We start from the raw sequence: 13696 nt of genomic DNA, 5'->3' as shown, positions 1-13696 counted from the left end.
CTGCTCTGCTCTGAGCAGCTCTTGCACTTGCAGACCTTGGCTGGGCTGTGTTCCCATGTGCCAGGGACAGTGGGGCCAGCACAGAGCTGCTGCATGGCTGTCATCACCCTGGTGCCACCATCTCCTTGTCTGGGGCACTGCCCAAGCAAGAGTCTTCCCTCCAAGCCCTGCAAGCTGCTTGTGGGAGGTGGCCCAGCACAGGGACCAACCTGGGGGACAGGGGGCTGGACTGGGGCAGCACAGGGCCTGTGCTGGGGGCTGGACTGGTGGAGCACAGGGCCGTGCTGCCATGCCCCAGGGACAGGCACTTGGCCACAGAGGTGACTCCACTCGTGCTGGGCGAGGAGGAGAGGCGGCCGTGGGCCCAGCTCCTCCCCAGCTCCGGAGGGAGCTGATTGGCGCGGGCATGGCTGCCTGCCCCGGGCTCGCTGCATTTGAGCCGCTTCCAGAAGCTGACAAACCAGACTGGTTAGAGCCAGGCTCGGCCCCAGCCCTGCCTGGCCCACGGCAGGAGGCAGCTGCCTGCGCGGGTGCCCGCCACGCCTGCACCCTTCTGGCACAGCGGGCAGCGCCCGGCAGCGCCCGGCTCGGTGCCCTCTCCTCTGGACCGTGGCGGGTCAGTACTGCGCTGGTGCTGGGGAGGAGGAAGAGGAGGAGGAGGAAGAGGCTGTTGGGTGCTCACGGTGCTGCCCCTCTTGGGGTGGCCTTTCGGTGAGGGTGATGGGGCTGCACCCGGCGTCAGAGGCTCCTGACCCACTGCTCTGGGAGGGCGCCCCAAACCGCCCTGGAGGGATGTTGCGGCTCTGTGCGGACACTGCTGCCTTCAAACCCTTCGGGCAGCCGTGCTGAGGGAGCCTCCTGCCCTGGAGCAGCACCCACATCCCGCACCCAGCCCCGAGGGGCGTCGGGGGTCGGGGGCCGAGCGGGGTGGCCGCTCTGGCCACCCTGATGGAGCCGGCGGAGGGCGAGGAGGCCGGGCCTGGCCCGCAGCCGGTGCAGGCGGCCGGTGGGGAAGGCTGTGCCGGGCAGAGGGACGAGAGCGAGACTGTGGGGCCGGGGGACCCCGGGGAGCCGCCCCGGCTCTGTGGAGAGGCGTCTGCTGCTGCCTGGGGATGCTGGGACCCGCCGCCGGCGGAGGATGCCAGGGAGCCGCTCCTGCCCGGGCATGAGGAGCCGCCTGCCCGCGGTGCCTCCCTGCCTGCGGGGCAGGACCCTCCCGCTGCCGACACCGCCGGCCCCGTCCTGCCCCGCGGGGAGAGCCCGGCGCCGCGGGGGACATCGCCCAGCCTCCGAAAGCGTCTCCAGCTCCATCCTGAGCCTCTTCGGCGAGGCAGAGGGCACATCGAGCGATGAGGTGGCGGTGGCAGCAGAGCCGTGCCCCGTGCTGGCGGGCAGCGACGAGGAGTGCCCCATCTGCACGGAGCCCTACGACGAGCAGCGGCACAAGCCGGCCGTGCTGAACTGCAACCACGGGCTGTGCCGCGCCTGCCTGCGGGCCATCATGGCCACGGCCACCGGCGCCGAGCTCGGCCGCGTGCGCTGCCCCATCTGCCGCCAGAAGACGCCCATGCTGGAGTGGGAGATCTGCAAGCTGCAAGAGGAGCTGCTCCTGCTGCACGCCCAGCCCGGCTCCCCCGGAGCCCTGGCCGCCTCCCGGCCCGCTGCCCTGCCGCCCCGGCGCCCGGGCCTGGCCGGCGCCCTCGAGCATCGCTTCCAGGTGCGCTTCCACACCAGCCGCATGTTCGGGTGCCTGCCCTGCGTGCGGTACCCGCCCTGCCTGATCCGCGCCCTGGCCCGGCTGGAGCGGCGCTGCCGCTGCTGCTACCTCCTGCTGCTGGCGCTGCTGCTGGCGGCAGAGATGCTCAGCCTGCTCCTCATCTTCCTCCCCATCGTCCTCATGGTGATGCTCTTCCTCATCCTCGACAAATAGCGCTGCGTTTGTGCCCGCAGGCTGAGCGTGCGTGGGGAGAGGAGCCCGGCTCTGGCTCGGCTGTGGTGACAGCCGGGAGCAAGCCTGTGACCCTGGTGCCTGCCGGTGAGCCCGGAGCGGGTGAGGCAGCGGAGGAGCAGGAGCAGGCAGCTGAGGGGGGCGGCCCTGGAGCTGGGCATCACCTGCACCCAGGCACCAGGTGACACATCAGTGCCGCAGCCAAGGAGTGGATGGAGTGGGAGCCCTTCCTGCGATGGGCACATCCCTGGCCTGGGGCTGGGGACCAGAGAGGCTCTGCGGGCAGAGCAGGGCTGTGCCGGGGGCTGTGCCATGGATTGTGCCACCTGCACCCAGGACAGATGGGCCGGGATCCCCCAGCATGGACTGAAAATACAACCTGTGTTTGTACCACAGCCATGTCCAGCTGAGTTCAGTGCCTGGTCTGCGCATGTCCCCTTGGGGCCCAGCAGTGACACAAGGAGGGGATGGGCACAGCCAGTGGTCCCCAGCCACCCTACAAGGGGTGCGTGCTCCACCATGGCACCTCCCAGCCCTGCCAGGCCGTGCCAGCCATTGCTCAGGCCGTGTCCTTTGGGGAGATAAGTGAGCAAACACGGCTCTGTCCCTGCCATACACGGGTGGAGGAGCCTGTGGTGAGTGGCACCAGGGCTGTGCCCACATGGGACCTGCCATGGAGCAGGAGTGTCCCAGGGGAGAGCAGGAGCTGGGTTCTGCCTTTGACTGCCAGCCTCCAGTGGGGGCCATGCGCCAGCCAGGCCATGCCCGGGACACAGTGTGGCTGCTCTGCACCCTTGTTCCTCCACACTCCTTGGGGATACCTGTACCCCAAGGGGGCAGGGACCGGGCTCCTTCCAGGCTTTCAGCCACCTTTGGGCTGGTGGTGGGTGGCATGGAGTGGTCAGACCCTCGAGGTCCTCCCAGGATTCCGTTTGGGGGATGCTGACACCCACCTTCGACAGCCTGGAATGTGCAGTGTGTTTGTCACTGCTGGCCTCCTCTGGGTGTCCTGCCAAGGCTCTGTGCTGATCCCATGCCAATTCCCCCCCCCAGTGCTGTCACCCCTCTCTCTGCCCCTCAGCCCAGCCCTGCTGGTAACACTGCTGTGCCCTGTCCTCCTGCCTGGCTGTGCCGGGTTTGTGCAACCATCCCCATGTCCTGGCTTTGCCCTTCTCCCCGAAAACACCCCAAGGGCACCTCCCCAGGGCTGTGGCTGTGGGGGACAGACCGCAGGGTGCCAGCCCCCCCCCACCCCCTTCCCCTTCCTCCTGCCCAGGAAGCGAGTGAGCACTGCTGTGCCCACACAGCCCCACAGAAAACCCGTGTCCTTGTGCCCACAAGGGCAGGGATTTGGGCTGTGGGCTGCTCTGGCAAAGTGCTGAGGCACAGCGTGGGAGCAGGGCACCCCAAAACAGGTCAGGTCAGCAGGCAGAAGCAGGTGCCCCCCCCCCCCCGGCCCTGGTGGCACCAAGGAATATTTATTTATACCAAGTGGAGCAGCTCCATCAGGAGAAGCACCAGTTCAGCCCTGGTGTTTTTGGCTCGATTGAGCCTGTGGGGACGGGGGGGCTCAAACACCTGGGGGGCTCCATCACCGTGTGGGAGCCCCGTGTCCCTGCTCCACATTGCATGGGGGTGTTCAGGTGAACCAGGCCAGAGCTGTCCCCACAGGACACCCCCAGCACTCCCCTGCTCCCTGCACCTGCTGTTGGCACCTCTGGGTGCTGGAAGCTGAAGGGCACCCAAATCCCCCCCGAGGAGGGGGTCCCTGGGGGCTGTGGTGTGGGATGGACCCGTGAGCAATGTGGCTGCAATGTCCACTGCCAGGGCTGGGTCATATTTAGCACCCTGAGATCGTGGTGAGCAGGGCTGGGGCTGGCAGGGCTGACCCGGGGCTGATGCAGGACCCCTGCTGCAGGCACGGCCTCCAGCAGAGCCCCCCAGACCCACCCAACCTCCCCACTTGCAGCCCCGTCCCCTCTCCCAAGCCCCTGACACCCCTTTGCACCCCAAATGCTTCATCACATCCCCCAGTTGCTGGCACCAGGGTGATGTGGTGTCCCCAGAGCGGTGACTTGGCTTTCCCCATCCCTGCAGGGACCTGCCTGTTCTCTCCTGGCTTCTCCCACTGCAGCCCGGCCTGTCCCACCTGGGTCCTGCTCTGGCTGGAGGCATCCCCATCCCACCTGCACCACAACCAGCAGCACCTCCCTTTTCCACTCAGCCCCCCACTCTGGCGACATGTCCTCACCCCCTGCACCTTGGGAGCGTGACCAGAGGGCCAGCAGCCATGGGGCCAGCGGCCATGGGGCCAGCACGGGGAGGGGACATGTCCCTTGAACATGGAGCTAGGCAGTGAGCAGGAGCCGGTGCCTGCGGGCAGCCCTCTCCTGGGTTTGACCCCAAGAAAGCTCCCGAGCTCCGCAGTCCCCCCGCAGCCGCGGGGCCAGCGCTGCCCTGGGCACTGCCGCAGCCTCTCGGGCTCCGTGCCACCACCGCCCGTTACCGTGCCACCGCGGGCTCGCGCCGTTGTGCAAGCGGGGGCTGGCACGTCGCAAGCAGCTTCCTCTCGGCCGAGACGGCCGTTTGGGGCTGTGACCACCCCGGGGCGAGGTTTGAGGCTGCGTGTCCCCAAGGAGGGCCCGGTCCTGGTGCTCAGCCACCTCCCTGCAGCCGGGCGGGCGCTGCCCCCTCGCCCAGCTCAGCCTCGCCCTGCGCCGGGGCCGGACCCTCCCGCTGTTTGCATCCAGGGGAGCTGGTCCTGTTGTGCAACCTCGGGGGCAGGAAGGGGGTGGTGGGGACAGGCCCATGGAGACCGGCCTGGGCACTGCCCGGCGCTGCCAGCGCTCCCTGCAGGAGCAGGGCAGCCTCAGCCCCGAGCCCCAGGCACAACCGGCCGGGCTGCAGGAGCTGCTTTTCACAGCACCACAGAAGGCAATGGGCTGGAAGGGACCCACCAGAATCACCCAGTCCAACTCCTGGTCCTGCACAGACACCCCAACAATCCCACCCTGTGCCTGCGAGTGTTCGCTGTCCAAATGCTTCTTGGGCTCTGGGGACCCCTGCCAAAGGCTGAGCCCAAACCAGCCCAGTCTCGGCCCTTCCCGCCTAAAATGAGGACATTTGGGAAAAGGGTCATCCCCAGGAACTCCCCAGGTGTCCTCTCCCATCATGGGCCAAACTGGACACTGAGAGAGCCCAGAGCTCCCTCCCAGCCTGTAATAGATGTTACAAAAATGAGGAGATTTAACAACCAGCTCACCTGGGAACATCTGGAGCATCTCTGCTCTCCTGTGGCCAAACCTGCTCCTGCAGCAATGTCCTGGCCATGCTCAAGCAGCTCGTAGGACTTGGAGATCTTTAATGCTTGGCATGGAGGCACAAAGCTCAGAATGGCCATGGGAGAGTTTCAGGGGATGTGAAAGACTTTTAGTTCACCTGCACCTGTGACACAAGGACTGGCACCACCCCATGTCCCTGTCCTCTGCAGCAAACCTGGCCCCTCTTCCAGCAAGTGCTTATTCAAGGTTAATAGGGCAGGAGAAATGGGCTGTGGCCCAGCACTTGCTCCTGAAAGGCCCTATTTCTTCTTTAATTGCAACTCAAAATCAAATTAGCAGTTTTAAATTTACTTTGTGCCCAGGAGGTGCCACGAGGGTGGGGGAGAACACGTTGTACCCTTTGTCCTTACGTAATAAAAAGGGTGAATTCCTACTGAGGGCAAAATTGCTGCCACCTCTGCTCTGGCTGGCCAACTGCTTTGGTGTCTTTGGGGACAGAGATGCTCAGCCTGGATTTAATAGGAGCTTTTGGGGTGTCGGAGTTCTTTATCCTGGATTTGGCACGAGGCTTGGGGGTGGTGGAGATCCACATCCTGAACGTGGGGCTGCCCCAGTTCCCCCAAGCAGCCACACCGTGTGGCTCAGTGTGGGGCTGCTGTGACCACCAGGAGATCCCCACACTGCGCCAGGGCTGCACGAAGGATGGTGCAATGTGGCTGCAGGGTGGGGGTGTTGGTGCAGGGACAGGGAGACAGGACACGGCTGCAGCGTGCTCGGGGACAGGGGTGGCAGAGGCTGCATTGTTGGTGCTGTAATTCAGCACCCAGGGACGGGGAGGTGGGTTTGTTTTCCAGGCATAGAAACCCCCTGGGATGGGAGCCAGCACACAGGGACAAGGGCTCTGCAGCCACCCTGCACCCTCCTGGGTGTGCTGGTGCTTTGGAAGCAGATGCTCCACTCTGGCCCATAGCAGAGGCAGAGACAGCTGCTGCTCCTAGAGAAGGGAAATTTGAGGGCTGGCACTGGTCGTGCCCACACCAACCTGTGCCCACACCAGCCAGTGTGCACAGCTCGCCCTGGGGAGCTGCGTTGCCCTGGGATCATCATCCCAGCTGCTTCTGCTGCAGATTCCCGGCTCTCCCAGCTGGAGAGCTGCCATCCCAGTGACCCCGGGGTCCATCGGGGCAGGCAGTGGGTGCCATTTGTGGTGCTGCCAGGTGCACAGCAGCCCCAGGACAGTGCCTGTGTGCTGTGGGGATGGTTCAGAGAGGGGCCCATGGGTGCAGCTGCCTCACTGGAGCAGGGCAAGGGGAGCCCAGCACTGCCCGTGTCCCTGCCTGGCTCTGTTCAACAGCAGGTGCCACCAGGGCCCGATGACACATCCTCCCCCCAGTATCCCACATCACCTGGGGAGAAAGGGGACATCCTGTGGGTGTTTGAGGGCTCTTGGTGTGGCTGGGGACCCCTTGCCAAGTTGGGCAGGGTCCCCCAAGGTGCCCAGCCATGTGCAGTGGGACCAGGGGCTGGGCAGGGAGGGGACACAACCGCATCAGAGCTGAAAGCCAGGTTGGAGGAGGAGGTGTCAGCCCAGGGGAAAGATGTAACCTGGGTATCGCCCCCAGCCTGCCCCATGGACGGAGCAGGGCCGGGGCACACGCTGGTGTGTCACCCACCCCTGCCCGCAGTGACGCACCCCAGACTCCGGCTCGCTCTTCGTTCCAATATAATCTTTATTGGGGAGACTGATGGGGGTCAGAACAAGGCCGGGTATAAAACATGATCATGGTCACAACCAGCAGCGGGAGGCATTGGCAGAGCAACACAGAGACGGTACCGGCCCCGTTCCCTCCGGGGGGAGAACGGTCCGGGGGCTGCGCCAGCAGCATCGCCCGCTCCCTCGGGACGGGATAGGGCATGGACTGGCCCCTCTCCCCGGATGGATGCTGGCCTTTGGCCAGGGCCAGGGGCTGCTGTTTCCTCCAGGATGCAGGATTCTGGGACCCCTCAGGCTCACCCAGCCCCAGTGCCCTGGGACTGTGTGCCCCTGGTGCGGTGGCCATGCCGGGCTGTGGTGCTCAGCCCCATGGGAGCACCCAAAATTATGGCTTTTTCTCTTTTTTTGCTTTTTTGCAGCAAACTTACCCCTCCAGGTGCTCTGGAGAAAGCAAGACTGTGCACAGGGGGCTGCTGCCCTGCCAGCCCCTCTGCACGGGGGTCAGAGCAGAGGTGCTGCTCTGGGGAAGGGACTGTGGGCAGGAGCCAGACCTCGGTCCCCCTGCCCAGTCAAATCCCCTTGCTGGAGCCAGCAATTTGGGATACTGGACCCCATGCCACCCTCCTGAGCCATCCCATGGGGCATCGGTGGGGGTCCCGGGAGGAGGGGCAGAGAATGGGCACAGCTCAATGCCTTTGTGAACACGTAGTGGCCTGGAATGGGGTGGCCGGGGATGGATGGGGAAAAACAAGAATCCTCCAAAACGAGGACAAAGTGGAGCTTTCCTCAAGTGCCTGCGGAGGACATGGGCCGCACATCTGCTGGCATCCGAGGGGCCGGTGCGGCGGCTTGGTGTGACTACTGAGACTCGGGCACACGGTGGTGTGGCCACTGAGATGAAAGCTTTGGCAAATAACTTACAGAGAGGGGGCGGAGGGGGCAGCTGGGGACCTGTCCTGACTTCCTGTGCTGGGAGGGTGGCCCAGTGTGGCACCGTGCACCTCCAGGGCTCCTTGTGCTGCTGCCGCCGGCCGTGGGGCGATGGGGAGGGTGTCACTCCGGCCGGGACCCAGCGTCCGCTCTCGGGAGAGCCGGGGAGAGAGGAGGGACGGGCGCTCGGGGAAGGAGCACGCCGAGATGCTCGCTGCACCACGGGAGCACCCGCCGCAGGGCCGGGGGAGCTGCAGACCCCGGGTGCGCTGGTAGATGTGCTCCCCACGCCAGCGTCCCTCTCCCCGGGCACCACCGGTGTGTAGGGGGCTGCTGCCAGGTCCCAGCACCCCCAGTGCCCCCCGCGAGTGCTGGCAAGAACACCAGTCCCACATCCTTGGCCGTGGTGAGTATCAGAGCATTCCCTGGCTGTGCCACCGGCAGAGAGGGGACAGGGGACTGGCCGTGCTGCTGGCCGCGCCGTCCCGCCCGCCGTGCCCGCTGCGGAGGGGCGGGCGGGGCGCGGGGCTCACATGATGGTGCAGGAGGACAGCGGGTTCCGGATGTGGCAGGTGCAGGCGGCCCCGCAGTACTGGCGGAAGGTCTGGTAGCAGCTGCGGTCGGTGTCGCTGCTCCACTGGACGGGGTTGGCGGCCAGGGCCTCGGCCGGCAGTCTGTTCAGGATACTGGTGTTGACGGCCAGCGCCGCCAGCCCGTAGTCGGTGAAGAGGACGGTCTCCCGCTTGCAGGTGGGGCAGGAGATGAACTTGTACTTGGGGCAGGACTCGTAGAGGATCTGCAGGCACTCCTCGCACACCGAGTGCAGGCAGGAGAGGATGCGGGGCCGCTTGTTGGTGAAGTTGTACATGTGGCCGCAGGTGGGGCACTCCAGGGGCTCGCAGGGCGTCGAGGGATGCAGCACATACTGGTTGACGATGACCTCGTCCGACGGCGGCTGCCGGTGGTAGCAGACCTCGGAGCTGCCCTTGCGCTGGCCCTGGTAGCCGCGCTCGCGCCGCGGCAGGGGGGGAGTCCGGGGCAGCGGCAGCGGCCCGGGGGTGGCATCCAGGGCGGGGATGTCCCCGCACGCCTGGTTGACGATGATCTCGGACTCGGAGGGCCACGCGCGCTTGGCCACGAGGGGCGGCTCGCGGCGCGGGGCGGGCGCGTAGCGCGGCTGCGACGCCTGCAGCTCCGAGAACTTCTCCGGGTGGATGATTTTCATCGCCTCCATTTTAATGATGACCTGTTGCCCTTTCAGACACGACATGAGTATTGTTTTCACATTACTGTCCACTGCTCTGGGGTCTCCGAGGGTCGCCTGCATGAGGCTAAAACATGCTGGCAGCCTGCTGAGCTTTCAATCTCGGTCTGGCCGCGGAGCAGGAGCACCGGGAGCAGCCGCTGGTGTGGGAGAGCATCCTGGGGAGACGGGGCAGTGCCAGCGGGCCCCGCGCCCCTCTTCTGCAGCCAGCCCCGAGGGTGCCAGGTGCGAGGCTAGGGCAGGCAGGAGAAGGCAGGGCTCACAGTGGCATCCTGCCTGCCTTCGAGGTGCTCTTGGGCGGGTGATCAAAGCGTCGGCTCCCGGCAGCCTCGCCGGGATGTTAACGTGACATTGGCAGTCACTCAGCAGCCCTGCTCTTCGCCTTCGCTGCCACTTCCCACAGCGGATCAGCTGCAGCCGGGAACAGTAATCTGGGGGTGGTGGCACTGGGCACTGCCCCGGGCAGGTGAGTCCAGGGAGGGTCTCGCGGAACTGGCGGTAGCTCTCACTTCGCCCCAGCCCGGCCTCTATTCCTGTTTACATGCAGTAGGATCCTCGTGGCGCTGAAGAATGTGTTTGCAAATTCCTTTGCTCTGACTTCCCGGCTCTCCCACTTGCCGTCACCGGCAGCTCCCACAGGGCAGGGGCTCAGGGCACATCCCGTGCTGGAGGGCAGCTCACCTTGGCTGCGGCCAGGACACCACACACCTTGTCCCCTCGATCCCTGGTACCTCTGTCCCCAGATCAGCTTCGCGCTTGCTGGAAATGAAAAGTGAGAGGGGGTTGGATCCAAGTCTCTTCAGGGATCTACCGGCTGCCAGCGCTCCCTCGGGATGCGTGCCCGCCTGCATCTCGGCAATTTGGCAACCGAGCCCTGCAGGTCCTGTCCATCCGCCCGCGTGCTTGGGCTGCGGAAGTGGGAGCAGGCAGGTATTTCCCCCCAGGCATCCCCTCGGCGGCCCCGAGCGTGGGGTTCCGGCACCCCCCTCTGCCCTGAGGGTGGGGAGGGCAGGTCCCCCAGAGCCCCGCTGGGCTGCAGGGCCCCTCCCGAAGGGGCTCCTCCACCGACCTGCCTCTGCTCAGGGTTTTCTCTCACGTTTAGCCCCTCCTCTGCTCAGTGGATCTATTTTTACCTCCGTCGCTTGCTCCTGATCTGTCCCTGCTATTATCCCTCCCTCCAGCTTCCTCTCCCCCCTTCCCAGCTCCCTGCCCTTGTCCCGGGGCTGATGGAGAGGACAGGCCACGTTTGGGGGCAGGAGATGGGGGGCAGGCAGCCAGCTCGGGGCCATTTTCTCCCTCGGCAGCCCCTGCGCCAGCCCGGCTCTCCTCCGAGAAGGGTGAAGGCGCTCTCCTCCATCACGCTGCAAATCCTGTTAGAGGGATGCCTGCTCCTGCCGGGCGCTGCCAGGCCTGGCGGAGGGGGCCCGAGGGGGCCATCTGCTCGCAGCAGCAGCCTTTGGGGATGAAGAGAGGCCGTGGGGCTTCAGCCCCGGGTGCCTGAGAGCTGGGAGGGGGGCCGGATCCCTGCCCAGCCCCAGTCGAGGTGTCCCGGGGGGCATGCCCTGGCAGCACCGGGGTCCCTCAAGCATCCTGCCCTGGGGAGGGAGGCCTCGTCGCTTTCATTCCCCATCACGGGCCCACATCCTGCACCCCACATCCTGCACCCCGCGCCCCACAAGCTGCAGATATCCCCCCCCCCCTCCCGCACACAGCAGCAGCAGCCCCGGGGCTCTGCCTGCAGCTCTCGCACAGACACTCACCCGCAGCGCCCACGAGCACAGCGATCCGGGTGGTCAGCAATGCCACGCACTGTCACCGCGTTCCCACGCTCGTTCTGTCACACCCCTTCACGCACAGCCCTGGCGCAGCACCCCGCACCCCCACCGCCCCTGGGGCGACACAGCCCCCCGCCGTCCCCGTCGCTTGTGGGGCGACACAGCCCCCGCCGTACCCCACACCCCATCACTTCTGGGGCGACACAGCCCCCGCCGTACCCCGCATTCCCATCACTTCTGGGGTGACACAGTCCTCCCGAGCACCTTCCCCTCGCCACCCTCCCACAGCAGTCCCCAGCCCCACACGCCGCTGCCCCACGCTCGCAGCCCCGCGGAGCGCACGCCTGTGCACACACCAGTGATCCCTCACACACACACACGTGCGCTCCCGCACGCCCGCAGGGTCACCCCCCCGCCCCTGCCCGCCCTTACCTGCGCTGGCCCGGGGCAGGGGTCCCGGTTCAGCCGCCAGCCTCCGCTCCGGTGCCGGTGCGGCTCCGCAGGCCCGAGCGGCGGAGGTTATCTGAAAGGCAGAGGGATGCGGCGCTGCCCCGGCCAGACGCGGCTCCCCAGGGATGCTGGCGGCTCCGAGGCGCGGCTCCACGGGGACGGTCCTGGCCGGCCGGGCCGCCCCCGGCCCCGCTCCCCCCGTCCCCGCCGCCTGCTCCGGCCGCGGCCGCGGCGGCGCGGGGAGGAGACCGGGTACAGAGGCCGGGGCTGGCGGCGCCGGGGTGCTCCGGATGCTCGGCGGGGACCGGCGGCCGGGGGAGCCGGCAGGTACCGCCGCTGCCGCTCCGCGGGGCTCTTTCGTGCCCTCCCCCGGCTTCCCCCGCCGCCCCCGGCCGCGGACCCCGGCCCGGCGCGGGGCTGATGCAACACCCCCGGCCGGCAGCGCAGGCTGCGGGGGGCTGGTGCCCGGCTCCCCTGTGCCCCTCGGCAGGTGCAGGCAGCGGCGGGCAGCAGCGGGCAGGCAGCGGCGGCTCCGTGCCCGCCGTTCCCGGGGCCCGGCGGCGCGGGCGCTGCTGCGCGCTCCCGCCGCCGCCCGCAGTGCCGCCGCAGTGGTGCAGCCGCCTCACATTTCTCTCGCTCAGCAGCGCCGGGGCCCGCCGGCCGCAGCGCCTGACGCCCCGCACACCCCCTCCCCTCCCCGCCCCGCACCCCCACCTCCCCGCACGCCCCCTCCCCGCCCCGCACCCCGCTTGCCCCGCTCCCTCCCCCCCCCGCACCCCTTCATCCGCCCCGCACACCCCCTCCCCGCACATTCCTCCTTGCCCCGACCGTCTCCCCTCGTCCCACACACCCCCCTTCTCCGCCCCACAGCCCCTCTCCCCCCACACCCCTCTCCCCGTAGCCGTCCCCGAACCCTCCGTGCGGCCCCGCTCCTGCTCCCGCTGCCGGCCGGGCCCCCGCGGGTCGTTCCGAGGGGCCCGCCGTGACTCAGCATCCAGCGCCGCTGGAAGAGGCTCTGCGGCCGCGGTGCTGCTCCGGGGCCGCGGCTGTGGGGCAGCATCGGGGAGCGGGGCCCTGCCAGCAGCCCTGCAGCCCCCGGGCTGGGAAGAGGTCGGACAGCCGGGAATACCCCCACCACTGCTTTTTCGCACTGCCAAGTCAGCCATGCACCCCACTGTGTCCCCTGGGATCCATGGCCACTGGCTGTCGGGGGAGCAGAGGGGGTCCCCTGACATCCCCCAGTCCCTGCTGGGCTCCAGGGCAGCTGCGCACAGGGGCTCACTGGTCCCTGGGGACGTGGTGGACTCAGTGTGGTGGGTGGGGGGTCACACCACCACTGGGTCCCAGCAATGCTGGCAGGTCCCTGCAGAGCACTGGGGAGCATTGCTCATGGCCGTGGGCTTGCTGGTGTGACCCCCAGTGTGGCACAGGGAGACAGGACCCCACGGGCTGGGACACCCCACAAGGTGCCCTGAGTGGATGACTCCTGGTCTGTGCTTCCTGGCTCCTGCAGATGTGAGAGGCGTGGATGTTCCCCGGCAGATGTTAGAGGCCAGGCTGCCTTCTCCCCCTGCTGTGGGTGCCTCCAGAACGGGGACCCCACAGGCACATGGCCAAAATGAGCGGGTAGCCCCACAGAGAGCCCTCCAGCTCCCATGCCCGACCCCAACAACAGTGACCCAGGCATGTGTGCACTCGAATCCAAACCCACTCCACCACCCCATCCAACCCTGGCTGGGGCAGGGTGCTGGTGGGGGCTCATCAGGCTCCTTTGGGTGCTGCTGGGGTTTCCCTGCTCATGTCACCCATTGCTGGTTTTTAGTTTTTCTATATTACTCCAGGACTTTGCCTGGACTTTTATGCCGTCCCTGAAGGTTACCCTGCCCAGACCTGCTTGCTGACCTTCCAGCCCTGCTGCAGCAAAGATCCAGCCCCTGTACCAAGGGGTCTGCATGGTCCTGGAGCTGTGTCATGGCCACGCAGCTACACTGTGCTCACACCATCGCTGTCCTCTGGCCCTGTCATCAGTGGGATGGACACAGGAACTGGAGTTTCCATATTTCACAGCTCTGCCAGGCCTTATGCAGCCCATAGAGGATCTTCTCACCCACACGTCAGGCAATGATGCTAAAAAACCCAGGTGCGTCTCTTCCTGACCGTAGACACGACCAAAGCCACCCGGCAGAAGGATGCCCTGGCACCCCAAGGGCTCAGTTGTGCTCCATTCCCAGGCCAGACTGACCTTAGGGTGTGGTTCTCCCTGGGAATCCTGCAGCACCACCTCCACCTGGAAATCCACACTCTCTTCTTGACAATGGTTGAGTTTTTAATCTT

The 13696-nt window shown here is 66.7% G+C and overlaps 1 protein-coding gene across 2 annotated transcripts; it reads right to left on the bottom strand.

Moving 5' to 3' along the window:
• Positions 1-6938: 6938 nt before the first annotated feature.
• Positions 6939-11905, bottom strand: RNF208 (ring finger protein 208). 2 transcript variants are annotated; one of them, XM_039561883.1, is made up of 2 exons: positions 11345-11905; positions 6939-9896 (listed from the first exon to the last, which is right to left on the bottom strand). In XM_039561883.1, the coding sequence occupies exon 2, from the start codon at positions 9198-9200 to the stop codon at positions 8403-8405; it is 798 nt and encodes a 265-aa protein (XP_039417817.1). In that variant the 5' UTR covers positions 9201-9896; positions 11345-11905; the 3' UTR covers positions 6939-8402. The 2 variants fall into 2 exon arrangements, with proteins under 2 accessions (XP_039417817.1, XP_039417818.1); XM_039561884.1 differs by lacking the exon at positions 11345-11905 and adding an exon at positions 10898-10992.
• Between the last annotated feature and the right edge of the window lie 1791 nt (positions 11906-13696).

The sequence above is a fragment of the Corvus cornix genome, chromosome 17 (genome assembly GCF_000738735.6).
Source record: "Corvus cornix cornix isolate S_Up_H32 chromosome 17, ASM73873v5, whole genome shotgun sequence".
NCBI lineage: Eukaryota > Metazoa > Chordata > Aves > Passeriformes > Corvidae > Corvus > Corvus cornix.
The sequence above is the reverse complement of the archived record's forward strand: the minus strand, read 5'-3'. Positions and strand labels throughout refer to the sequence as shown.